This window comes from Antechinus flavipes, chromosome 2 (assembly GCF_016432865.1).
Source record: "Antechinus flavipes isolate AdamAnt ecotype Samford, QLD, Australia chromosome 2, AdamAnt_v2, whole genome shotgun sequence".
Lineage (NCBI taxonomy): Eukaryota > Metazoa > Chordata > Mammalia > Dasyuromorphia > Dasyuridae > Antechinus > Antechinus flavipes.
Window position 1 is genome coordinate 569,482,813 of NC_067399.1, and position 27,819 is coordinate 569,510,631.

The 27,819-nt window shown below is 43.3% G+C and overlaps 2 protein-coding genes across 3 annotated transcripts in view; one reads left to right on the forward strand and one right to left on the reverse strand.

Moving 5' to 3' along the window:
- Nucleotides 1-4,127, forward strand: part of ZNF710 (zinc finger protein 710) — an 82,045-nt gene extending 77,918 nt beyond the window's left edge. For both annotated transcript variants that reach the window (XM_051981102.1, XM_051981103.1), the window contains exon 5: nt 287-4,127. In XM_051981102.1, the coding sequence (XP_051837062.1) occupies nt 287-456 (170 nt within the window). In that variant the 3' untranslated portion in view covers nt 457-4,127. The remainder of the gene's footprint in view (nt 1-286) is intronic.
- IDH2 (isocitrate dehydrogenase (NADP(+)) 2) lies at nt 3,885-27,811 on the reverse strand. Its single transcript, XM_051981104.1, has 11 exons — nt 27,616-27,811; nt 17,416-17,507; nt 15,856-16,021; nt 12,847-13,007; nt 12,609-12,752; nt 11,963-12,099; nt 11,618-11,769; nt 10,262-10,374; nt 9,872-9,969; nt 9,251-9,343; nt 3,885-8,387 (listed from the first exon to the last, which is right to left on the reverse strand). The coding sequence occupies exons 1-11, from the start codon at nt 27,737-27,739 to the stop codon at nt 8,300-8,302; spliced, it is 1,368 nt and encodes a 455-aa protein (XP_051837064.1). The 5' UTR covers nt 27,740-27,811; the 3' UTR covers nt 3,885-8,299.
- Between the last annotated feature and the right edge of the window lie 8 nt (nt 27,812-27,819).

A 27,819-nucleotide genomic window follows, 5' to 3' on the forward strand; every position in this document is an offset into this window, starting at 1 on the left:
GCCGAGGCTCGCAACCGCCGAGTGCCTGGGAGGAGGGCCTCCTCCTGGCCGCCCGAGGGATCCTGGCCGTCCAGAAGGGAGGTGGACTCTTCCTGGATCGGTGGTCGCCGTTGGCAGGCCACAGAGAGCTAACGAAGTTGTCTGTTCTGTCTTCTCCGCCAATAGAGTTCCCAGAGTAATCTGTCAGAACTTTAAAACAAACGTGTCTAAACCTGGTTCCTGCCCCCTGCAGCTAGTCCGCTGTCTAGGCTTGCCGGGGTGACTGCATTTGACCCATCTTTTCTAGATCCCATGATGGAGCTGACAGGGGCAGAGCATGCGGAACTAGATGGTCCACAGGAGATGGAAGACTACGAAGAGAATTCTTATGACTATACTGGGGTGGAGAACGGCACTGATGATAATGCACTGACTGAGCAGGCCATGAAGGAAATGGCCTACTACAATGTATTATAGCTGTGAGTGAGGTGCCGGCTCCCCGAGGCACGCCCCCCGGAGAAGGGAGAGGCACGTGGGGGGAAGGGGGGAGAGAGAGTCTGAACTGATGCTGTTCCAGAAAACAAGCTACTGTCCCACTGCTCTGAGCCCCCCCCCACTCCCCTGTAGCTCACTGAACCATTAGGAAAAATTAATGTAGACCAAAAGAAGATCTCGCCTGTGGGCCCCAGCTGTGAACGTGACTTTGATTCCCAGTCTATCTCAATGAAGGATGAAAAGTGGGATTGGAAGGGGGGCAAAGGTGGGGTTTCCCTGGCTCTGGCCCCTTTCCCCTGGATGAAGGGAAGAGACAGGAGGAACACCTTCAGATCAGAGACAGTTGGGGGAGGGGGGAGACGGGACAGGGGTCCCCCAAGAAGAGCAGGGAGGACCGCTTCCCTGGCTTCCGGAGCCTCTCCCCCGTGACCTGCATCTCCGGCCGAGTGAGGCCGAGGCAGCTAAAAAGCCGGCCGCTCAGGGCAGGGGCCGCTCGGGGAAGGTCTGCGCTCCGCCGCTCTCCGCTCAGGCTATCTGAATCCCCAAACACTGGAGGAGGAGGTCCTCTGAGCCACACGCCGGATCTCTTCTCGGCCTCCCCCTGGGCCCGGGCTGGCCGGGCCGGGCAGTCCAGCGCCACCCCGCCTCGGTTCCAGGGCGCTGCTCTGGAGGAGGGCCTGGTGAGGGGAGCCGAGTCCCCTACCCTTTGGGCCCAGGGGCCTATTCTCATTTCCCCAAGTGCACTACATGACTAAGGAGTTGACCCAGCCTCTCTGGACAACAGACTCTCCTCCCCGGCCCAGGGGGCGAGGTGGCGGCAGCCTCAGAGCACCACGACATTCCTTGTATTCTACCTCCTGGCTCCTCCCCGGGCCTGGTCCCGGGGAGCACAGCCCATCCAGGCACATTCAACATGTAGATTTCTACCTGCAGGAAAATCAGACTGTAGGAAAGCGGAATGTATTCCTGGCCTTCCGAAGTAACTCCCTCTCCCGTGGGATGCATCAGCCTCTCCTAGCCGGCATGCCTCTTGTCAGGTCCCTGTACTCCACGGCACTGCTTGGAACACCGCCAGGAGAAGGGGTTTTCATACTGGTGCCCATCAGGGGTTGTGGTTCTTGTTTGTGTAAAAGAAAAAAGTAAGAAAGAAAAGTGGCTCACGGCGGACATGTGCCCCACCATCTCGAGGCCCCCAAAGGCTCCTGGTAACTCGCACAAAGCAGATTTGCCTTGTCAAGTTTGAAAATCACTGACCTGGAGGAAGAGAAGTGGGAATCCTGAGGGACGAGGGAGCAGGGGCCATGCTTGGGGAAGCTCCTGGGTTGACATGGGAATGGGTGTCCTCAGGGGGGGAGGCCAAGGAAGACTTGTTTTTGTTTTTTGTTTTGTTTTTGTTTTTGAGGGGGCGGGGTGGGAAATTTTAAAGTATTTTCTTATTCACATGTCCTAGTTCTAAGGATAGGGGCAGGCCGAAGTCGCAGAGCTGCCAAGGGAGAGCAACATATTTAAAAAGGAAAATGAAGCCTGTACAAAATATTTGAGCAAATGTGGGTATTTTGAAAGTAATTTATTTTTTTTCCCTCTATGTGCTGATCTGTTGCATTTTATTCCCCCCCTCCCAACCCCCCATCCCGATGGAGATTCTTTTCCCCTCACAAACTTAATCGTTCTCACATTACGTGTGTGTGACTTGTGATGCCCAAACTAGAAGCAGGCTGTACTGGATCTCAGGGCTCCAACAGGGACTGTTGGAGTGTGGTGGACCAAAGACAGAGATTTGTTATCGCTACCTAGAAAACAAAAACAAGCAGCCAGGGGAGGGGGTTTGGAAGATGGGTGGAAGAGAAAATGGAGAGGAAACATCACATTGGGGGAAAATAAGAGACCCACAGCTTCTTCTGCCCATGCTGGGCAATGCTCCTGGGCCTTTTTGGAAAGCATCCGAGGTTCATCGCTCACTGCTCTGATTTTTGCAGGCCTCCCTCCCTGATGAACAAGCAGGTGGCAGTCCCGGTCCTACCTAGCTGCAATACTCATTCATTTATTCATTTAACAGCTCCTGAACACTTTGAGCACCCCCTACTTATTCTCGCTGTCCTAGCACTGGTTTTTTCCACCTGGGAAGAAGACCTTCAACCTTGCCCATGCAATGGAACCTGAGGTAGTGAAGCCATGTTTGTAGGAGTGCAAATGCTCTTAGCCTTCCCTGCTGAGCCTCTGAGGTCTCGAGATCTTCCTATATGGTGGAGAAAAGGGGAAAAAGAACCCAAACCTACAAAAGGGTAGGGACGTTGTCTGGGGAAAGGGCTGGTGAGATGTTTTGACAGGACACCTGTCAGAAGGCAGAAACAGAACACAAGTTCACAGGCAGCCTTGCAGATAGCAAAAAAAACCCATTGTAGCACAAAAAAGAAAATAGCATTTGGGGACAAGAGCTAACCAAAGTGAAATAGAAACCCAGACCCTGCCCTCCCCTCTGAATATGAATCTCTGTTCTTTAGACACAGAATAGATGGCGCTAGACAGTTACATAAGGCTTACCTACGCTTACACAGGTAGCGATGGGAATAACCACTAACGGGCATTATGCGTTCTGCAAGGAGACGGTCAGCCATTCACGACTTTGGTCCCATTCCTATCCTTGTGCAGACCATTAGCTCTTCTTTCCCAGCTAGTTTTCTGCCATGATCATGGGGCACTGCTATACTCTGCCTGGATCAGAGCGCCTCCTCCCCCTTGAACGTGCTCTTCGCATGGTGAACTAAGTCTCATCGGTTCCTAAGCCTGGCGTCGTTTTCAGCTCTGGTCCACCAGGCTCCCTCGTCCAGTTTCTAGCTACATTCTGAGGGGGAGGAAGGCCCTTGGACCCCAGCCTCCAGTGTCCACTCTCACTTTCAGGTGGCAGATGCCAGTCCCTGTGGAAGACTTTATTCTGCTAAGCAGAATGGTATCCTTCCCCACAAACTACCTCTTCCCATTTTGTCTTTATCCCCTGGTACCAAAAAAAGCATCCTATCTCCTCCCTCTTCTCAGAAATTCAGTGGCCTTGGCTTTAGAACTGGGAAACTGCTGAGAGAAAAGGCTGGAGTCCCCTTCCCTCAGGGGGAAGATTGTTCTCCAAAGGGGACAGGGTGGAGAGAGGCAGAATCTGCCCCGACCCTCACACAACCCTCCACCACCAATGTTACTCCTTTCCTCCTTCCTCCCCTTCCTGCCCCCCTTGGTTCTTCTCCTGTACCCTCTCCGCTCCTTCCAACCAGCACTGGCCCCCTCTTCATTGTACTTGAAAGCCACAGTGCTAGTGCCTTTCCTTCCTGCCAATGAGACTGAGAAAGGCCATAGCACAATTCACAATTTGGGGTGCAGTCTTGGAAAATTCCCCCCTTCCCCATCCCTTTTTCAAAAATACACACATACACACACACACACACACACACACATACACACACTCAACACAAGGAAAAAAAGGCATGCAGCCTCTCAGTGACTTTGGAAAATTTCTGTATGAATCGCATTTTAACTTATTTTGATGTGTACACAAAACAGTTTAGAAATTCCACTTGTGCAAAGCCCTACTGTGTTTTTTATGTTTTCTGTTTTAAAGAGTTGTTTACTTAGCAATAATTATAAATAAATGAATATTCTTTAGACAAGGTGACTCTTGTGTGCTTGTTCTCCCAGGGGATGCCATTGGATCTTAAGATTTTGGCCAATGCCAAATTCAATGATGGCCAAGTTATCTGACTTCACACCTTCACTCAAGAATAACAAGGTTGAGGCAGCTAGGTGGCACAGTGGATAGAGCACCAGCCCTGAAGTCAGGAGGACCCGAGTTCAAATCTGCCCTCAGACACTTAACACTTCCTGGCTGTGTGACTCTGGGCAAGTCACTTAATCCCAATTGCCTCAGAAAAGAGGAAAAAAAAAATTAACATAACACCAGGTCAAAGGGAAGCTTGATCTTCTGAAACCTCAAGTGCTATTTCAACTTTTTAAGCCCTTGACGTCTATGTGTGGGGTGTTCAGGGAGGACTAGCAGCTCTCGGGTGAGGGCAGGCCTGCTCATCCATCTGTGGGCTCCACCTGTCACCAAGCTCTCTCTTGTGACTCCAGCAACTAGAGCCCCGTGAGACTATCTCAGCAGGTGGAGGGTAACTGGCAGGCTTCAAACCTGTGAGTAAGTCAGGGGGATGTCTATCGCAAGCAGGGGAAGACTTTCCTGGCAGAACAGGTGGAGAACAGTCTGTTCCAGGGGCCAGAGGCAGCTGCAGCAGGTGCTGGGCAGCGTGTGGAGTCCACTGCACCTTGGACCACCACCCCGCCTCCTTTTGTCTGCCATGCATTTCTGTGACTACAACTCTGCCACACTTAAACCCGCTTCACACAGAAGTCTGTGTGAACTTTGGGCCTCTTAACTGTAAGAAAGTGTTGGACTAGAAGGCCTCAGATCCCTTTCCTTTCTATGATCCTACAGGGTCAGGTGTACAGAAACACAATCCTCCCCACTAATTCTCAAAACCTTTTGAGTTTGTCTCTCTCCACCCTTCACTCAGAACCTCAAGTTCCCCTTAGAGATGAAATAGGTGAGGCCCAAGGATATTGGTTGGTTTTCCCAAAGGCACAAAACAAGTGTACATAGCATCAGACTTCCTACCAAGCTAGAAGGTGCCAGCGGATAATGTTGGGTGCTCAGGAAGACCTGAGCTCAAATACAGCCTTAGCCACTTAGGCAAGTCACTTAAGCTCTGTCTCGGTTTTCTCAAATGTAAAATGGGGATGGCAGCGCTTACTGCGATTAGGATCAAATGAGATAATGCCTGTAAACTATGTAGCATACGACTGGCTTTATATAGCTAAACTTCATAAAAGTTTGTTCCCTTCTATTCCCCTCTTTTTTCAATCATGATTGAAAACAGATCACTGAATTTCTTTCCCAAGAGAAATTTTGAGTTCCCTGGGAATTTTTTTTGTTTCCAGTAAAATATGTGAGCATTTTTATAATCTGAAATGTTACTGAAAGGTGAAAAACTTTCCCATAGAGTTCTTTAAACATGAAGCAAGCAGGTGGCAGAGTGGATGGAGTATCAGAAAGACTTATCTTCCTGGGTTCAAATATGACCTCAAATCACAGCCTACAGCTCTCACCCAGGGCAAGTCACTTAGCTGTTCACCTCAGTTTCCCCATCTTTAAAATGAACTGGAGAAGAAAATGGCCAACTACTGCACTAACTTTAAAAAACCTCTAAATGGATTCACAGAGTTAGACATGACTGAAAAATGATTGAACAACAAAACATGAAGCAGTACCATCAATGTGGACAGGTTAGATGCAGATGTACCTAAAATAAAGTAAATAAACTAGACCAAGTTTTAAGAATCATTAATACAACCAAACATCTATAGGGCATTTAGATTTTATAGAATTATTAGCAGATTACTAGCAGATGGAAATACTAGCAACTTTTTTGGGGAACTTTCAATATAATTGGTTACCTTTGTATTTTGTGCCTTTAAAAACATTTCAAGAAGGGTTCCGTGATACAAAGATGGTTAAGAATCCCTGTCTTAGAATGTACTAGGGGAGGAAATGCAATGGAACTAAGATGGTTTTTCTGTCCCAAGTTTTTGCCTCCACCCCAGAGTTCCATAATTACAGAAGCAGAGTACATAAATTTAAAATGGAGGCTACAGACCTAAAGAGAAACATCTGGAAGAGATGCTTGGTGGGGCAGGAAGTGTGAGAAGAGGGAGGGAAACAGGACATGGCTCATCTTAGACTGCATTAATAGAAGTACTCCACCCCACTCCCCCCACAAAGGAGGGAGGCAATCCAACTGTATTCTAGACTGTTCAGATCACACATATTCAGTATAGATTCCCATACCAGAACTGTATAGTCTCTAAGGTCTATTCTAACTCTTAAAGACAGAGGATCTTTTTCAACATTTGTTGTTATTCATTCATTTTTTTTTTTTTATTCTCCCCACTAACAGGATTAAAAACTGATGAATTTGTCTTTCTCCATTCATTACTCAGAATCTGAAGTTGGTTCTCAAGTTCCAAATTTGCAGTTGCTGGCTGTGGTCTAGTTTTTGATGCCTTTTCAGTGATTTCTGCTACAGCTACTTGGATCTTTCTTGGCAAAGATTCTGGAATGGTTCAACATTTCCTCCAGTTCATTTTACAGATGAGGAAATTGAGGTAAATAGGGTAAAGTAATTTGTGCAGGGTCACAAAGTATCTGAGGCCAGATTTGAACCCAAAAAGATAAGAAGTTTTCCTGATTCCAGGTCTGGCATTCCACTGTGCCATTTACCTGCTTTCATTCTAACCTCAAGATTTCTATAGATCTAGGAACTAACAGGTTTTTTTTTTTGTTTTTTTTTTTTTTTGGGGGGGGGTAGGGTTGTATGGGGATGGGCAGGAGAAACAAATGATCATGAGTAGGGATTATTAACCTTGGTTCCATAGTTCTTAAAGGTTCCGTGGATAAATTCCATGAACTTGAGGGATTAAAAAAATATTTTCCCCTTCTTAACTGCTACAATTTAGCTTTTTCCCAGTTAATTTTTTTTTAATCATTATTTTGAAATGGAGTCCAGTCCATAGATTGCCAGAGGAGTCTATTATTCCATCCTTCATGTCCAAAGAGAACCAATGGCAGCACATGTGATGTCTTGACTTTTTTGTGAATTAGATTTGTGAGAAAGAGCTGGGCAGTCATCAAAGTCCAGGGGCAGGATGCTGGACGCGATGTCCCTGGATGCAGTGGACGACCCTGTGTCTCCAATGCCTGACCAAACTCTAAGTGCTCCATGGCACCTGCCAGCACGTCACCGGAACAGACTGCTCTCATCTGCCCATTCACACCTCTCTAACTCACTGGGCGACAGGTGGCAGCCATGAGCAGTCTGGCAAGCCCTCCGACCCGTGCTGCTGGTCCTTCCTGAACACCCCCCATACAAGCCCTGAGCTAGAGACAAGCTCAGGTTCACATGGCATAAGAAAGGAAGGAGACTTAACAAGGGAATAGGAGGAACGTAGATTACAAAAATAAGGTCATCAAAAAGAATGGGGAAGGCTGCTGTTCTTTTATTCTTCTTCATCTTTGTTGGGTGGCTGACCTGTATCAGCTTGCCTTGGAACGGAGAAAAGGAAAACAACTGCAGTATCTGAGACTTCTCATTTAAATACACCCACTGATGGGGGATATGTAAATCGAGCAGCTTTCAAGCCCTTCAGTCCTGGGGGGCTCCCAGTCTGCTCCTAACTGATTACAACTCTAGGAAGCCGAACTGGCCTGCTCAGCGTTGCTCATCCATCTGGCCCCTTCCATCACTCCAAAGCTTATTCCAAGAGGCTGATGAGAAACAAGCCCCCTGAAAGGACCAATGCTTGCTCATATGCCCTACCCCGCCTAAAATATAAACACAGCAGACAGGCAGCTTTGTAAAGAGAGTTTAGTAGCTAAATATGGCACAGTGTATTCAGAGGACGGTATATAAATTACAGTATGTGAAACATCAACTTTGGCTGAGGCAAAACATACCTCGAAACACATACCTCATATACCCTTTAGGAAAAAAATATCTTTTTAAAAAACCCCACCCCACCAGCTTATAAAAAGTATCCCCAGCACATATTTCCTGTTCCAAGTTTCCAAATGAAAGGGTTATGGATCCTTCCATGCTGGGGGGATGGGAGAGGTGGGGGGGAAGGAGGACGGAGGTTAGAGAAGAAGAGAACAGGAAAGGCATTTGACCTGCCCACCTCTTGCTCTCCCCTTGCCTCCTAACCTGCAGCCAGGGCTGCTCCCCACTAGCACCTATTTCTGACCCAGAGCTTTGTCCAAGTTCCTCTTGATCGTGTCCAGGAAATCTTCAGTATTCAGATAGTGCTCGTTCAGCTTCACGCTGCAAGCAGAACAGAGATGGTGAGCCCCTGGGAGAAGCACTTGTCTCACCCAGACCCCTGAAAGCACAGTATTCGGAACAGGGACCCCACCAGAAAGGAGGACCAGCTACCCGTGGGGGAAGCAGCCAGGGCTCTTAAGAGCGATGTCAAAAGCTGCATGCGTCGTCCTTCCCTCCCCCAGACACTCTGACCCTTTGCTACGACACCTGTGCTTTTTCACTGACTATACCGAAGGTGATGGAGAACAGTTTTCTGGCATTCCCCACATTCATTTGTAAAATAAGTAGTATTTGAAGCATGACCTTCAGCGCACCTCCCTGTGTTTTGTGTCCAAGCTGGCTGCCTCCTTTCTCAGGGCTCTAGGGAGTCAGATGAGCCCCACATTCCCCCAATCCCCTCCCCAAACCTCTCACTGTCTGGATGGCAGTCAATTTTTTTGGATCCTGGAGAGAGCAGCCTTCTTGCTCCCAAGACAGGCTCGCCCAGGCTTAGAGGAAGAGGCTGGCAAGCATTTGACCACCCAGATTCTAACAGTGACAGTTTCTAGCTGCCACCATAATTTTTCAATATGAGGCACTGGGCAGTCATTTAAAGGACTTAGTTGTAGCAAGGACGTTGGGATTTAAAAAATTAAAAAAGCCTAACTAGAAAGGTCTCCCATCACCCATCTTCACAGGCATCTTGGCAATACAAAGTAAGAGGCAATACCCTCAAGCCATATGCCCCCTCTCTGGCAATAAGAGGCTCCTCTCTCTGTTTCTCGCTCTCCTTTTCCTTCTTTCTCTGCTGTCTCCCTCTCCTACCTTCATTCTCTCCTTCCCTGAAGGAATGCCCAAAATGCCTACCAACAGAGGCCACTCACTTGCTTAGCCCATGGATACAGCCGGCGAGGTCCTTGGTCATAGCTCCACTCTCCACTGTCTCAACACATACTTTCTCCAGAGTCTGAGCAAATCTGGGGAAGGCCATTTTGAGTTAGATCCCCTACTGATCTGGAGCCAAAGACAAGCCTCTATATCCCCAGCTAGGCTCTGGTCAGAATCCCTGAAGTCAGGGGTCTGGAACATACAGCCTTCTTTTGCTAGAAGCAGTTCTTCGTCCAAGTTACCTAACCCTAACTACGACAAATACAAAAGAGTGATCCTTGCCTCTTGCATACCACATGGGTTGTTTCCTCAGAATTTAAGTGGATTCTCCAGTCCAAGAACATCATAACAGAATCCTATGGGCTCCTTATCCAGGAGAACCCCATCCCACATCTACGGGTCCTTGAAGACTACTGAAACAGAATAGAGAGCTTTTCCACCAAGAAGATCTAGTCCTTGAGAGGCTCCATAAACTGCCAGTAAATCAGTATTTTAAAATGGTATTAGATAAATGGGGCCAAAATCAGGGCTCCAGCCAGAGAGACTAGAAGGCAAAGTAGGAGCTGGGCTCATTGTAATCCCTCCCTCTGCCTTTGCTCTCATTGCCCCATGCTCACCTAATTAAGTCCTGGTTGCCGTCCAGCTTTCCTCGGTGCTCTAAGCCTCTTGTCCAGGCAAAGATGCTAGCAATGGGATTGGTACTAGTGGGTCGGCCCTGGAAAGAAGGGAGATGTGAGAATAAAGGACGAGGGAACCCTCTCTTCCAAAACAAAGTCCCTTAGTAAAGGATTACCTAGATAACCCTGGCTAAAAGGTCCCAACACCCATTCATTCCACACAGGCATGGGTCATGGCTAAACACTACTGTGTGCAGAATCAGAAGGATACAGCTCATCTGGCTCTGGGTCCCTGGTGGTATCTGTTGTTGCTCAGGATCCTTTGTGAGAAGGGGGCATTCCAACATAATTCCCTGAGGGGCCAGCTTACCCATCTAAAACCCCACTCACCTTCTGGTGCTCCCGGTAATGGCGGGTGACAGTTCCGTGGGCAGCTTCTGCCTCAATGGTCTTCCCATCGGGGCAGATCAGAACCGAAGTCATCAGACCAAGGGAACCAAAGCCTGCATAGAGCAGTGGACAGCCTTCTCTCAGAACCACCTGCCGTTACAGTCCTTTGCACAGACTCAGGGCCTAATCTATATTGGCTGAATTAAGCTATCAAAGAGTATCTCTTTAGGGTCCCCTCAGCCTGACCACATGACACTGCTTGGGCTTTCAGTATCCAGTAATTACAGTGTCTGAAAATACCCCACTCAGTATGCTTACCCTTCCACTTTCTCCCCCATTTTTTACAATAGGATGAAAAGGTACCACCTTCATTCAGTATGTGACATGGAGACTCACACCCACACTCCCTCCCTCCTTCCTTCCTTCCTACCCACAATGACTCCATCAATCCTGATCCGCAGTCCCCAACTAATATTTTAGCTTGTCCAAGTTGTTCATCAATCACCAGAGGCATGAAGGAGCATTGAGAACAAGAGGAAAAAATGTAGCTGAGGCTGAACACATCACAAATAGTGTTACATTCCAGTTTGCCTTTTAGGATACAATACAGTGCTAAGTTTGACCAATCTGGGATTCTTCTCCTTCCTATACATTCAATCCACTTGAACAAATAATAAGCAACTATTTAAGCAAGTAGGCCTGTGCTCGAGCCTAGGGATAGTAAGAAAAATAAAATAAACATCTGCCCTTAAAGAGTTTATATTCTTCGTGAATACAGAAAAGTAAATAAAATATATTTGAACAGAGAAGCAAATACTAATGACTGGGAAACAACAGATCAGGAAAGATAGAGGTTCTTAAACTGTCACCCATGTATTTTTTATAATGAATTTTCATATAACTGGTTTCCTTTGTCATTTTATTTATTCTTATGCATTTGAAAACATCATTTAGAGTAAGCCCTTGCCTTAGAAAATGATAGCTGAGCTAAGTCTAAAAGGAAGCCGAGGATTTTAAGAGGCAAAGTAAAGTACTACTTTGTAAGTAGTAAGGAAGTAAGACTACATTTCAGGAATGGGGGACTCAGGGTAGAAAGGTGAGGGAAGAACAATCTATAGGAAGGCATGGACATGGCAGATGGAATTCCTGAGTTAAGGCAAAAGCTTTATCCCTATTAAAGGGATAAAGGGGAGAGTAGGATGAAGTCATCACAGATAGGTAAGTGGGAACAAGCTTGGAGAGAGATTTAAATGCCAGGTTAAATGCCAATTATGCTTACAGTCCCACCAATCCAGTCCTCCAGTCACAGCCACAGAGCCCTAGGAGAAACTCTATTTTATATCATCTTCAACATACCCTGGGCTAGTATATCAGACTGCACGTCGCCATCATAATTCTTGCAGGCCCAGACAAATCCACCTGAAGACTTGAGTACCTGAGCGACCATGTCATCAATGAGTCGGTGCTCATACCAAATCTTGTTCTTGTCAAAATCTGTCTTGTAGTGCCTGTGGAGGCAGAATGTGGGTCAGGGGAGATGAAGCTGGTGTGCCCGGGGCTGAGTCCTAAGAGGGGGAAGCTCTGGCTGGGTGCTGAGCCAGGGAAGAGGAAGGGGAGAACTCTGGCTCTCATTTACAAAGGAGCTAACAGCAGTGATGGGTAAACGAGAACTCTGCAGATGTTCTCAGAGAGACACATTACTTGTCAAAGATTTCCTGGAAAATGTCTTTGAAGCGACCGTCATAGGCCTTCAGGATGGTGTTCTTGGTGCTCATGTAGAGGGGCCACTTCTTCTGGATGGCGTACTGGAAGCAGCTGTGTGCAAAACCTGAGATAGACTGCAAGAACAAAAATCACTCCTTCAGCTCGCACGTCTCGGCGGGCACCGGTCAGAACTCCCCGGGGGCATCAAAGCGATCGTGTGTTCCCGGGCGACTCTGAGATGCCCGAGACCCATCACTTATCTTAAGTTTCCAGGGGACAGCCAACAGGTCTCCTTCATACCCCACCTGCCCCAGCTCCCTAAAGGCAGACTGTGGCCAAAAGAAAATCCTCCTTCCTAGATGAGGAAGAACACACTCTTGTATTCCATATACTTGAAGTCTCTGTCTGTGGTCAAGAAAGACCACCAGGAAGGCAATATGGGTCATGGTTAAGTGGAAAAACATGTGCTCTGGAATCAGAGAACCTGGATTCAAATCCTGCACCTGAATGCCCTTGAGTAAGCAATTCAGCAGGTCTCCATTTTCTCATCTGTTAAATGGAAAGGAGGCGGCAACAGGGACCAGAGGACAGGAGAGTGAAGAGAGTAGTGGAGGCAGCATTGCTCCTGAGAAGGGACTCTCACCTCATCAGTGTTGTACATGCCCATGCCCACACCTCCAGCAGGGAAGTTGTACACGTCCCACTCCTTTACGCCACTGCCGTCTTTGGGAGTGAACACCATCTTGAAAGTACCCGCCTTGTCTACCACAAAGTCAGTGGCCTTGTACTGAAAAAGAAGAACATCACTGAGCTGCCTGGACACCAGGAAGAAAGTTCCTCTCACTGGGCGATGCCGTCTCCGCTCTCCCTTGTGCACTCACCTGATCCCCATGGGCATGCCTGCCGATGGTGATGGGCTTGGTCCAACCAGGGACGAGGCGGGGGATGTTCTTGCAGATGATGGGTTCTCTGAATACCGTTCCCCCTAGAATGTTTCTTATAGTCCCATTGGGACTTTTCCACATCTTCTTTAGCTTGAATTCTGTAGAAAAAGCCAAAATAAATGGCTGGGAGATTGCAGCCATGATAGACCAACACATCCCACTCAATGCTTTACCAGTTTGGCCAAGCCTAACTAGCAGGAAGGGCCCAAGGGCCCTTGTGTAATCAAGGATGGGATTATAAATGTAGATCTGGAAAGTATTTGAAGGATCATCTGATCCACAGTCTCTCCCTATACTTCCATTTTATATATGATGAAACTGAGAGGTCTGAGAAAGGGGAGGGATTTGGCCATGCTAGTAGATATCAGGCTGATATTTAGGCTGACCCTAAAATCAAGGGTTGTTCCAAGCACAATACAACTTCTCGGAATCAAGGCAAAGAAGAAATAATTCTCTCTCGGGCAGAAGAGTCTGGAGAAAATAGGGGCTAGATGTTAAAGCAATGGATTAGGTAGATGGGGAACAAGTGAAGCCATGTCAAGGGTAGGGTGTACATACAACAACTCTGAGGGGGAGAAAGCTGCAAAGTTTCTGAAATTCTTATGTTCATAGGAGTGTAACATGTTATAGAGCCTGGAAAAAATCCTTAAGCCCCGAGGGACATGGTCATAGGAACATTGCTTCAATAAGAAAGTTACAGTAGACAAAAATGTTGTTCTCTTAATTCAACAAGGAATGTATAAGATATTTACCAAGAACACTAAAATCTAGCTTTTACACATACACTATTAATCTGGACAAAGACTCAAACAATCAACAACATTTATTAAGCAGCTGCTATTTTTTTTTAATTGAGCTTTTTATTTTTTAAAAACATATGCATGGGCAATTCTTCAACATTAGCCCTTGCAAAACCCTGTGTTCCAATTTTCCCCCATTTTCCCTTAGATAGCAAGTAGTCCAGTATATGTTAAACATGATAGAAATATATGTTAAATCCAGTATATTAAGCAGCTATTCTTTACTAGACACTAGGGGATACAGAGTATGCAACTAAGAAGTTCATCAGATAGATTACTGGGCCTGGAATCAAGAAGACCTGAATTCAAATTCAACCTCAGACACTTACTAGCTATATAACTCATTTAACCTCTGTTTGTCTTAATCTACTGGAGAAGGAATTGGCAAACCATTCTAGTATCTATACCAAGAAAACCCAATGTGCCACAGGATCACAAAGTTAGTCACAATTGAACAAGGGGATTTAAAGATAAACAATGAAACAATACTTACTATCAAGGAATTTATATTCCTCTAATATAATACGATATAATATAATGCATTCTCCATATATATCTAATAAAATATATATCTTCCAACACAGGGCATCTTAAACTTTTTGTAGTCGTGACGTCTTTTCATCCAGAAATTTTTATACAACTCCAGGTACAGATATATAAAATAGGGATACAAATCAAACATTTATTGATAATCCATAATTTCATGACTTCCCACATTTAGTTATATGACCCCATATGGGACCTCGACTCACAGTTTAAAAAGCTTTGTTCTAATAGAAGAGACAACAGCATCTACAGAATGCATACAAGATCAATACACAGGGAAAGAGTTCCATACAAGTTCACCATGAGTAAACACCCCAAAACACCAGCAACAGAGCAAGTAGCTGGATAAAAGAGGTTGCACCATGTCATGATGATTATTTTTAACTATAAACAGCCTGATATGATGGAATGTATGCTGAATGGGAAGTCAGAAGCCCAAATTTCTAGTACTGGCTTTGCCATTAACTAATTGCTGTAAGCAAGTCACTTACCCTTTCTGAGTAACATTTTCCTCACCTGTAAAAGGAAAGGGTTGGATTTGATATTCTACAAAGGTCTTTGTTGATAGCAAAATTTTATTTTTCTTAATGAACTCCCAGAAACAGGAAATGACTTGTTATTTTTATGTGATGGTTGGTCTAGTAAAATACTGCTGCTCCATCCATATTTACTACTACCAAACACTGCCACTGTTGCCTCACATCACATAGCTCTTCACTATTTTCAAAGCACTTGGATATCTACCATCTTTCTAAAGTACGGATCTGGCCAGACTATTCCTCTGCCCAAGCTCCAGGGCTCCTTAAACTTTTGAGGATAAGAGACTACTGTTTGGCTTTTAAAAGCCTCTCACAACCCAACCCAGTACACTATTCTCTTTTGGACTTTCTGTGTCTTTTCAGCCAAACTGAACTACTTGCTGTTCCTACCTTCGTGCCTTTGCCTTAGCTATCTCTCCAAGCTTGGTACTTATTCCCTTCTCACCTCCTCCTAGTAGAAATCTTAGCTACTTTCAAAGCTCTGCTTAAGTGCCACTCTCAGAGGACACCTATTTTGATTCCCTTGGTGGCTAGTTTCCTCCCCCTTCTCTGGAAATCACTGTTTTTTATTCTTTATATGCAATGGATATATTAGCCATTGATGCCTCAAGTTTTAAAACACAAATCTGAAATATGAACATGCTCCCAAGACTGAGATATCACAGGCCAGTTCTCCCATTGTAAATATAAGATATATTTATTTTTCTGTGTAAAAATGAGTTCCCTTCAAGAGAATTTAATTCCCTTTACTGTTTCTTTTTTGTCTTTGCATATCTAGCACCTAAGACAATGGAAAGCACATTATAGTAATTTTTAATAAAATGCTTATTAGATGAATAAATTTCTTATTTATACTTGCCATTATTGGCAGATAGTATTATTACTATCTCAAATGTGACAAAATTGAGGACGAGGGAAATGAAGTATCTTATCTAAGCTCACACGACTAATAAATCATAAAATCAGGATTAGAACTTTGGTCTGATGTTCCTTCAACCACAGGTCCAGATCAGTTGGAACCAATGGCCCCATTCACATGCACACACATGAGATCCACATACCTTCCACACGGGCTTCGTCTGGAGTAATGGTAGCGCACTTGACAGCCACACTATATTTCTGAGTGGCTAGGGCTGAGTCAATAGTGACCTGGTCATCTGTCTGGTCACGGTGTGGGAGCCCTAGGTCAAAGTATTTGAGCTGTACATCCACATGGGGTAGGATAAGCTAGGAAAGAAAGAAAGAGACTAAGTCATTCTTTCAATCAAATTAGAAGAGAGAGCTCAATGAACAGAGTATAGAAGAGGAAATTATCCTGAGGAACATTAATTATCAGGGAAGATCAGGAGAAGGGATAGACAGAAAGTGCAGTCAGGATGGGCATATAGAAGTAAGCACCCAGGATATAGAACCCTCACATATGCTGTCAGGCTCCAATAATGTGCTCATTATTTCTCTTGTTGTTCACTTCTGCATCCTCCCTTTTAAATTTTTTTTTTTTAACGAGATGGCTCAGAGGAAGGAGGAATAGAGAATCAGGAATGAAAGTGATATAAAGACAAAATATATAAATAAAAATTTTAAAAAGAAAAATAAATCTAAATAATTGTTTGATAATCTGACATATTCATAATGATCCTTAAGCCTTAGGAAATGAGAGATTCTATCTCAGCATAGCCAAATTCATGACTAAACAGATAGAGGTCCCTCTCTTTTGGGTGGTGTAACTTTTTTAAAATAAAACTTTTAGAAAGGGGGAAAAGATTTGAAAATGAAGATGAAATTAAACCAAAATATGTTAACAATTATTTTTGTTAGCATCTGCATTTAGAGCAGAGAACAAAAAGAAGGAAGTATCCATTCAAAGGAAGTATGACAGCATCATTATGGAAGCCTGATTGATAGGAGTGTAGTAGGGTTAGGAGGTTAGATGAATGGTCAACACTGGCTATTCACTGCCAACTTTATACTTTACATATGGTTACCCTCTCAACTCATTGCATTTATGGCCCATTCACCAAATTGGGCATCAGTGTGGTAAGGAGGAAACAGGCTCTAGGGTTGCAGTTCAAAGCCTACTTGGATGCTAACTACTGGGACAAGTCATTTAACTTCCTATAATCTAAATTTCTTTCTTTTGTAAAATAAGGGAATTAGATTAAAGGTTTTCTGAGGTCAGCTGACTCTTGTGTCCCAAGCAACACACTGCAGCTCCTACAAACTCCAAAAAAGCCTTCAATGCTTCATTACGCACATGGGCAACCACGATGGATAATAATAGCATCTATCTCCCAAAGTTGTTCTGATGAACAAATAATTTAATTTTTGTAAAGCATTTAGCAAAGTGCCTAGCACATAGTCAATGCCATATCAATGTTAGCTATTATAGTTATTATTACTCTTGTTTTTAATCCCGACTACGTCTAAGATACAGTGCTAAAGTACTACTGTTTAGAGACAGGAAAGTTAGATGGTCTGTCCTCCAGGACTATGGACGTGAGTTCCATAAAAAAGAAAATGGAGAAGGCACTGGGGCTGAGCTAAGTTACCTAGGCCTTTATCAAGGTCTACAGCGCTGAAGCTAATCCTTCTGAAAGCAAACCCACACGAAGAAGAGCTACCTTTTCTTTGATGAACTGCCAGATGATTCGAGTCATCTCATCTCCATCCATCTCCACCACAGGTTTGTCCACCTTGATTCGTTTGTCTGCATCTAGAATCCCATCACATACACACATAATCAAATGCACTGAGGAGCAAACTGAGACCTGCTTCTCATTCTCCATTCCCTCAACTGCTGTCTGGCTTCAGAATACAATTCTTAGCCTGTCCAAGCAAGAGCTTCTGAGATAACAGCAGCTTATACTGACAGAATACCCAAAGGTGGACAAAACACCTTTCTTGCAATCACCCAGAAAGGAAGCCACTACAAACCTAAGTGATCTATTCTTGGTCCTGCTTTGTGATTTCATGATCTGTTCAGGGAATTCCTGGGGAGGAAATGCACTCTTCCAATGCAGAACAGAAATTGCTCTGCATTTCTAGTCTCAGAGAGTAGGCAGGGGCAAGGATTTTAGTAACATGTCAGGAGCAGAATCAGAATACAAGCCTTTCTGTTTTGTTTTGTTTTTTGAAGGCTATTGGGGTTTAAATTCACTTGCTCTAGGTCACACAGCTTGTTAAATGAGGTCAAATTTGAACTCTTAGGTCTTCTTGATGCCAGGAATAATTCTTTATTCACCTTGCCACCTGGATGCCCCAAGCCTTCCTGACTTCTACTGGCTCTCTAATCATCATCCCACATTCACTCCTCGAGGAAAATGAAGATCAAAGGGAATGACCTGTCTGTAGTTACAAAGTCTCAGAACTTAAATGTCCACCCCTTATTTCCTATACTCCTTCCAAAAGACATTCCTTCTCAAGAGGCAGCTGGTGGTGGATTAGATCAGATTCTGGGCGCTCAGGGAAACCCAAGTTCAAATGTGACCTCAGATACCTACTATCTGTGTGATTGGGCAAGATATTGAACCTCTGTTTGCCTCAGTTTCTCCAACTAATAAAATGGGGATAATAACAGCATCTAACTTGCAGGGTTGTTGTGAGGATCACATGGGAAATTTTCTATAAAAACTACTATAAAAAGCCTGGCATAGTGTGGGCTCAATATAAATGCTTATTCCCTCCAAATCTATCTGTGTTGGTCTCTGTCTCTCATACACTTTTCATTCCAACTCTTTACAAAGGAAACCCTTTGAATAGGGGCTTTTTGATTTACAATGAAGTTTCTTGAAGGTTAGAGACATTTCCCCCAATGTTCTGCCAAGCAGTTTGTAATGTCATAAATACCTCTGGGCTCAGTGAGAATTATTGATTATATGGAGAAGGTCACAACATGTAGGGCTATGGCACGGCTCAACCTCTGTTAATTAGGATCAGATTGGCCCGTATCAACAAGGCAGGAAGCTATACAGAAAAAGCAGCAGGATCATCAGTACAAAAGAACCTGTCAGGTGGCAGACCTGCTATGGAGGAGATGCAAACCCTCAACCCAGTAACAAAATCTGTTCCACAAAGGCTGTTTGGGGTAATGCAGAGATCAGTGTGACCAAGGATGCAATCACACCAGAAACGAAGCAAGTTTCCAAAGAATCTAGACAACATTCTGAAGAGACTGGGGAAATCTGGGCCCTGGGAGAGAAGCAGACAGTGGGAAGCAAGCCTGTGACATAGAAGCATCTGTCTATGATTATTAGAAGTAATCCCTGGGGAGAAAAAATCTACCAAGACTTCACATACAACAGAGAGCAGAAAATGGTTCAGAAGAGTACGTGGACAAACAGGACAGTTTTCTTACTACTATGTTAAACTTAGTTAACATACTCTTCTTTAAACTTATACATATATACACTTTTAAAATTATCATATGCTCCTTTTAAAAAAACATGCACAACAGCTATTTCATATGCAATCTTTTTCAGTTCTTTGAATATTGAAATGTTTATATGTGCTGATGTTTAAGTTCATGATTTTAAATACACATTGCTTTATGAATCATGTTGGAAGAGAAAAATCAGAACAAAAGGGAAAAACTATAGGAGAGAAAAAAAAAAAAAAGAAGTGAACATAGCATGTGTTGATTTACATTCAGTCTCCATAGTTCTTTTTCTGCATGCAGATGGCATTTTCTATCCAAAGTCTATTGGGATTGCCTTGGAATAAGTTCATGATAAAACAAAAAAGAACATTTATAAGAACATTTTTTAAAAGTAGATGACATTGAAAAATAGATATAAATTATTAATGTCCATTAAAGAGAAATTTGGTAAAGCAAGAGGTCACTTGGTGAGGAAGAGGTGTACAGTTTAGGAAGCCTATTCTAGGGAAAGACTATGCTATATTAAGTTATAAGCTTGACCAACCAAATTGATTGGCTTTGTTATTATGTTGTTATTATGACTACTATGAACTGAAATAATATGAGATCTCTACTGACAGTGCAACTGCCTAAGGAGGAAATGAACATGACAGTGTGGTGTGATGGAAAGAGCAAGGAAGCTCAGATCTCTTTCTGCCAGTTATTGGCTGAGTGACTTTGGACAAATGTCTCTGGGTCTCTGTTTTCTTATCTATTTAAAAATAGCAATGATCACCTCACATTATCCATCTTTCGATGCTGCCAAGAGAAAAGAACTTTGTAAACCTTAAAGCACTACATAAATGTGAGTCATTATTGTTTCAAACAAAAGGCAAAACACACTATAGATATTTTACTATGCTACTAAAAATTAAAAGACAAAAGACTGACTCTGAGGCTTTCTTCAGACTAACCAGACCAGCTGTTCTACCCAACATGTGAAAACGATTATTTAAATTTTTCTAAGAGGAACAAGAAACTAAAATGGGGTTCTTGAACTTAAAATTTTTTTCATAACTATATTTCAAAATAATTTGAAACACAATTAATTAGTTAATTATAGCCTTTTATTTACAAAATATAACCATGGGTAATTTTTCAACATTGACCCTTGCAAAACCTTCTGTTCCAACTTTTCCCTTCCTTTCCCCCCACCCCCTCCCTAGATGGCAGGTATTCCAATACATGTTAAATATGTCAAAGTATATGTGAAACATAATTTATTGAAGTAAATAGTTACGTGGTTCAGTGATTAGAGTGTTGTGCCTGGAGTCAGGAAGACCTGAGTTCAGACACTTACTAGCTGTGAGATCTTGGACAAGATATTTAAACTCTGTTTGCCTTAATCCACTGAAGAAGAAAATGGCAAATCATTCCAGTATCTTTGCCAAAAAAACCTTATGCACAGCATCAGCATGCTATAGGCTATAGGGTCATGAAGAATCAGATACAATTAAATGATTGGAAACATGAAATAATTTATTCCTTTATAATTTTATGTATTGTACTTTATACATTTTAAAAACACTATTCTGAGAAGGGGTCCACAGGCTTCACCAGATAACACAAGGGGCCCATGACACAAGTCCCAAACTAGAGCTCTCATTTTCCCTAATCCTTCTTTAGGTCAAGTCTATTTGGATATAACTCAATAACTACAGAAAAGTTTTAAAGATACTAAAGGTCATGTAATTACAGAATGTTTCTTTTTCCTTGTAAGAAATAAACAATCAAGCAAAATATATTCCCATACTGGCCACATCCAAAAATGTATTACCTCATTCTGTACATTAGGCTATCATGTCTCTGCTAGGAGGTAGATAGTACTCTGACCTTTGGAATCATGGTTAATCATTGCACAAATCAGAATTCTTAATCCTTTCAAAGTCAGGTATTTTTTACAATGTTGAAATTGTACAAACTGCTCTCCTGGGTTTCTCCTCACTTCACTCTGCATCAGTTCATACCAATCTTCCCAGGTGTTTTGGACACAGTCCCCTTTTTCTTTTAAGGGCACAGTAATAACTTTCTATTACATTCATATGCCATTATTTATTCAGCTATTCCCCAACTGAAGGACATCACCTTAGAATCTAGATCTTTGTGAGTTCAAAAAGAGCTGCTATAAAGTTTTTAATATAACAATAAAAACTTTTCCTCTTTCTTTGATAATTATAAAATGCAAAAGCTGGAAAAAATCCTTAGGAACACCAAATTTAACTTTTTTTTTTTAACAGATGAAAAAAAAAAGGCCTAGAATGGTATATCAGCTTGCCCGAAGTCACACAGCTAGTTAGTGTCACAGCTAAGACCAGAATCTAGGTTTCTGCCTCTTGGCTGCTTGTCATTTTTTTGAGAGTCCTCTTATGAATTAATTTGACAGCAGCCAATTAAAAACAATCCTCTGACACCAGAATCATCTACAATTTTAAAAACTCTATAGTGTTGAGGGTCACTCTAGGACACAACATGGAGGCTTTAGATTCTGGACTCTCTCCAGTCATTCATCAAATGTGGGTGCTAGTCATAATAATTGTTATGGCTAAATGCACTGCAGAATTCTTTGTCTTGTGAGACAAGAAGGAGACGGATGTACAGGATTGGCACCCACAACAATGGGATAATGACCTTTCCTTCCTGATATGCCAGAGTTTACATGACCATAAGAGCCCACACAACTAAGCCTAAGTTTAATTTGACATATGTTCTGCCCTAAAGCAAAAAAAGTTATCCAGATGACCCAAAAAAGTTTGTCTTTGTGCCTTAGTTACCCAATTTGTGAAATGTGAAAAATATTTGCCCTCTAAGAAAAAATGAGAATCCCAAGTGAGGAAGCATACTATGTGCCTCCAGAGAAGAAAACTGATATTGATTGAATACAGACTAAAGCAGGCTATTGTTCACTGTCTTTCTTCCATTTTTTCCTTTTATTTGAGTCTTATTATACAAAATGACTAAAATGGAAATGTTTTATATAATTGCACATGTGCAACCTATATCTAATTACTGTCTCAAAGATGGGGGAAAGGGCAGAAGGAAGGGAGAACAGGGAAAGAGGGATAGAATCTGAACTCAAAATTATAAATAAAAATATTTTAAAATTGGGGGGAAGGAAAAGAAAAAGAAACAAATGAGAGGAAATTAAGGATATGAAGAAGGAAGTTTAAGCTCCCTAGGAGATTCTAAACACAAGGTGATTGAAGCATAATGATCTCTAGACATAGTATTGCATAAGTCCTGTCATCTTCTTGGAAAGTGTCTAGGATAAAATTACATAATTGAGAAAGAACTTGGAAGAAGAAAGCCAATGTAGGAACCAGCCAGCTAAGAGTTTAAAAAAAAAATTACTGCCCATGGCTTTAATCACTCAATGAAACCTAAGGTTTCCAAAAATCCATTCTTATTCCTAAGCCAAAGCTAAGAGTCAAAAGCAAGCTGAATTGGACGGTAGGTAATGCCTCAGTTCATCTGGGCAAAAAGACCCTGCCATATCATCTATAAGGGAATGGAGGATGGGGTTAAGAACAGAGTTCCTAGAGCTGGATCATGAGAAAAAGACAGTCAAACTGGGAGACAGGGAGGAATTAATGCAATCATCTGCCTCTACACTAGTTCTGAATGAATATTCCAACATGCACAAATTTAAAATAAAGGGTCAGGAATTGAGATAAAAGTCAGAGACATACATAGGAACTTTGGGGTCTAGGAACAATGAGGAAGGGAAAAACGGGATCTGAGAGTAGTCAGTTTCTGAAAGAACACACTTTCAGGTAAGTGCTTCAGAAATTACTTTTAAAAGTCAAAGTGCAAATCATTGTAATGAAATATTGTGTAAATAAAGAAAAACAAAAAAAAATACTTGAATTGATGCAAAATGAAAAAAGCAAAACTAGAGGCACTACATAGGCTATGACAACAATGTAAACTACAGCAAAACAATAAAAACTAAAGTTAGCGAAATTATAAAGACCAAGTTGATCCCAAAGAAGCTACATAAAAAGGCATTTTGCCCCTCTCCTTCACAGAGGTAGAAAACCACAGATGTGGCACACTGTATATAATTTGAGGCTTTTTCTGATGTGTAGAATTTGTGTCACAAGGTAAAAGGAAGAAAATATTTAGAAACATAGATATTATAAAATCAGAAGAGGTAAGGAAACTGAGGGAGACAGATTTGCTCAGGCTCACACAACTAGAAGGATCAGAAGCCAGATGGGAACTGAGGACTTCCTATCTTTGAGTCTAGCACTCTATCCACTGTGCCACTTAGCAACTTGTTGGGGCCACTTAACCTCTCCCCAATCTAATTTTGGCTTAGTTTAATTTTGTACATTATTTTCCCTCAAGCCCATTAGGCTTCAGCCAAATTGTTCTCCCAGCTGTTCTCTATATATGGAATTTCATCTCCCATCTCTGTTGTGCCCAGTATTTGCAATTTGCTCCCTCCTTACATTCACCATGTAATATCTTTAGCTCCCTTCAAGTCTCAGAGCAAGTACCACCTCCTACAAGAGGTTTTTAAAAATTCTCCTGATAGGTATATTACAAAACAGATACAAAATAAACCAGCTATGTTACATAGATATATTAACTACATTATATAGCTATAACTGTATCTATGTATATCCCTGCTTTATTCCCCAACAGAATGTAGTCAGCATCTCAAAAGCAGGGACAATTTTGTTTGTGGTCTTTGTACCTCCAAAACTTAGTACGATAGCCCTGGTACATGTTTGTGGTATGGCCCCAAGAAAAATCAGCAGAAGACATTCTTCCCAGATCTTTTCAAAGGCAGGAGAGCCACAAGTATGGAATATTGTACATACATATTTTCAGATTTTATTTCAATGCAGTAATTGATTTTTCTCTCATTTTTTTTCTTTGAAAAACTGTTATACAGAGTGGCTTTCTGGGAGGAAACAGGGATACTAGATGCTAGTGAAAAACCCAAAATATATGAATAAAAATGTATTTTTGAAAAATATATGTTGGATGAATTAATAAATGATCTCAGAGCAGGGATAGTTCATTCATCTCCCTGAAATTTCCTGTTCACAAAGAGATCACGCTAAGCAACATGGGTGAAGCAACTGTTGTCCTTATCTGTTGGATAGAATCCAAAAGAGAAATCAGCTCAGAACTGGGGTGAGGGGTGGGTCATAAATGAGCAGCCTATCTCAGCAGTTCCCCTCTCTATGCCACATATACCATTGCAGCCAGAGAAACTTGGAAGAGTGGGGGGAGGAAGAGAAAATAAGGAGTCTCAGAGAAAACTGCTGGAGACAATTCTATGTGTCTAAGTTTAAACTGAACTATTCCCCTCCCTTCCAGAGGGAATTTTCTGAATTTAGCAGTAAAGCCTCAAGCAGCAATCCTGGGAGACATACACACACACACACACACACACATACACACAAGATCTATTTTGTTGTAGTACTAGAAAGAACACTAGAAGAAAGGTAGTAAAGAGATGGTGCTGTTTTAACCAAATAAATAATAATCACCCCAAGAAGAAAGATGAATGCTTGTATATTATGTAGAACTCCTTTAGCCAAAATGAAACAGATGCCTGCAGAAAAGGATATTCTGCTATCAGGCAACCTTCATCCCAAATCTGATGTAACTTCTTTTGTAAACACCTGTTGCAAACACCTGAGAAGGCATAAAATACTGGGTCAACAATATTGTGCCTCTTGATAATGACATAAGAAAGATATTTATAGATCATAGTTATCTTTTCATCTAACTCAAACCCCCAAGATACCCTAGTACAATAAGCTACTTGGGGTCAGGGATCGGTGATTCGCATCTTTGGAATCCCAGTTCTTAATACATAGTAGGCACTTAATAAATACTTAATGAATTGAATGGACTTTCCTAATTTTACCTTAATGACTGATGCCATCCTGATGATGGTTTTTCAATTGTTCAGTCTTTCAATCCATGAACAAGCATTTATTAATTGATTACTATGTGCTAAGCACTGTGCTAAAAGCTCAGGTTACTACAAAAAAAAAAAAGGCAAAAATAGTTTCTTCTTCTCAAGGAGTGCACTTTCTAACAGAGATGACAATATGCAAACAATTAAGAGTCAGAAGGCAGAGATGAGTAAGAAGGGCATACCAGGCTTGGGGGGCAGCCACGGAAATGGGAGATGTGTCCTGTGTGTCACTAGATCACAGAGTAAGAGAGAAGGCAGAAAAGTATAAGAAGAATGGAAAGATAAGAAAGGCCAGGTTGTGAAGCACTTTAAAAATCCAGAGAATTATCTCCTTTCTCCTAGAATCAATAAAAAGATAGTAGGGTTTAATGAGTGTTAAGGGTGCTTTAATTGGCTAATACTTTGGCAGCTTATAGTTGGGATTTAAAACATGAAGCTTTGGGGCATAAATTTTTCTTTATACTTTAAGAAAATATAATATTGGAATACTTTCACTGAATTTTATCCAGGATGGTGCCATAGGACACTTTTTGAGAAAGGAGAAAAATTTAGGACATGTGAGGTGGTCAATTTGAACTTGCAAACTGTATTAGAAAATCCTGAAGTGTGAATGTCCTTTTCTCCTCTATTTTCTAGGGAGTGGAACCCCACCCAAATCACCAGGGGTTCTGGTCAGCTGCTGGGCTACCCAGTTAAACATTACCTCTTTTCTCCAAGTGAAGCTCAACTCATTTCCTTTACCCCTTCTGGCTCACAGTCCAGTGGTCAGTGGCTAGGTCAGGTTCGTGAACTTCCTTAACATGGAGGTCAAGGGGACCCCCGCCTGCTCCTTTTCCCACTTCCACTACTGGGACCCAGAAAAGTGCTAGAGAAATTTAGATTTGGTTCCAATGACTTTCCCAGTTTCCTTTTCTGGTGATGGAGAGAGTGAGGCTGGGGAGCTAGGGGGTCAGGTAGGAGGAGATTAAAAAAAAAAATCCACTGTTTTATTTCAAAAGGGTCTGCTTTTCCAAACTCTTCTGTCCTTGCTTCTGAGTACTTAGATAAAAATTCTCCTGGAACTCTGAGAGAGACTTCCAAGAAAGCAGCCTTTAGGACAGGCTGCCAGTCTCCAATGACACATTCAAATGCATTTCTAATAGCAGGCTGACATTCTTTGAGGGATCTGTGTGTTTGTATTAAGGGGGGGGAAGGGGGAATAGCAGAGGAAAGGGAGAGGAGCAGTCAAGGAGCAAAGTATTGGGTAAGGCAGCTAAAGTAAAATGTCACAGTAAAAGAAAAAGGGATAGTAAGCTGCCAGGAGAAGAGAAAATGAGAACTAACGCCAGAAAAGGAATGTCAATCTTAAATAAATACCAGTTTTATATGCTACAATTTTTAAACAAAATTTTAAAAAAAGTCCCATTTTCCTGTCGCCATCTACTAAAAGGGCCCAGAAACTGCTGACGTGGGCCTAAAATCTGCTCCCCTAGGGGAAGAGAAGTCTGCAAAATGGATAGAGGGCAGAAAAGACAACTGCGGGCCAGCCTTTGTCTGTGCAGCGGCAGAGACGGTCCCTTCATCCTCCCCAGCTGCTGATGGGAGCCGGGGGGTGCTGCTCCTCTAGCAGCTGCTTCCCTTCTGCCTTCTCCCCGGGATAGGTGAGGGGCTACGCTCCTTGCGGAGCTGACCCCCACACTTTGAACCAGGAAGCACCGTAAGCATAACCCTTCAGGAACCCCAGGTGGAAGGCCACTGGATCATAATTCTTAGCCTTAGGGCTCCTTTAGCCCCGCCACCTCATTTTACAGACGAGAAAACAGCCCCAGAAAGATCTGTGACCTGAGGTACGGAACAGGTCCCAAAAGGTAAGAGCTGGCAAAGCCAGGACTCCAACGCAGTTCCTAATTCTAAAATACAGAGCCCCGTCCACTGCACCACACCACCTCAGTGTCTGTCACCCTCAGCACTGGGGTTCTCGCGTAAAGGAAGCCCTCAAATGCAGACTTCGTGGGGGCGGGGAGGGGAGGGGAGAAAGCAAGAGTGACCCTGGCACTAAGAGCCCAGACCAGGGGCCACCAGTTGCTGCTGCCCTTCAAGTTTCCGCCCCCTGCATTTTAAAGCAAGGTTATGGAGAAAGAAAAGAGAGTAGAAATGGAGGAATAGAGAGCGGAGATGAAAGCAAAACTCCACAGAGCGTTGTAATCCCTTTGTGTCCGGGTTCCTCCCACCCAGCTGGTCTCCCCACCCGTCAACGGGCCAAGCGCACTGCCCGCAGCTTCTCGGACCAGCCCCGGTCGCCCCTCGCCCCTCTCGCGGGGGGCACGATGTGCACGCTCCCCCACCCCGCCAATGTGGTGCGCTTTAAGACCCGCACGCCCTCCCTCCGGAACCCGCCAAGTTCCCGAGCCAGGCAAGCCCAGCTGCAACCCAGCCCCGGGCCCCTGCGTGGCCGCGGGTCCAGGGAACGCCGGCCCGGCCACTCACAGTTGCGGCGTGGCTGCCCTCCCAGCAGACTCAGGGCTGCCGGGGCCAAGGCCCCTGGGCTTCTGCCCAGCACCGAGGCGGAGGTTTTGCCTAGCGAGCGCACGACGTGCAGGTAACCCGCCATCCCGCAGCACACCGAGGAAGCCGAGCACTGGGCTGGGGCTGGGGGGCCTCACGCAGGCTGGAGCGGGGTTGGGGGCGCCC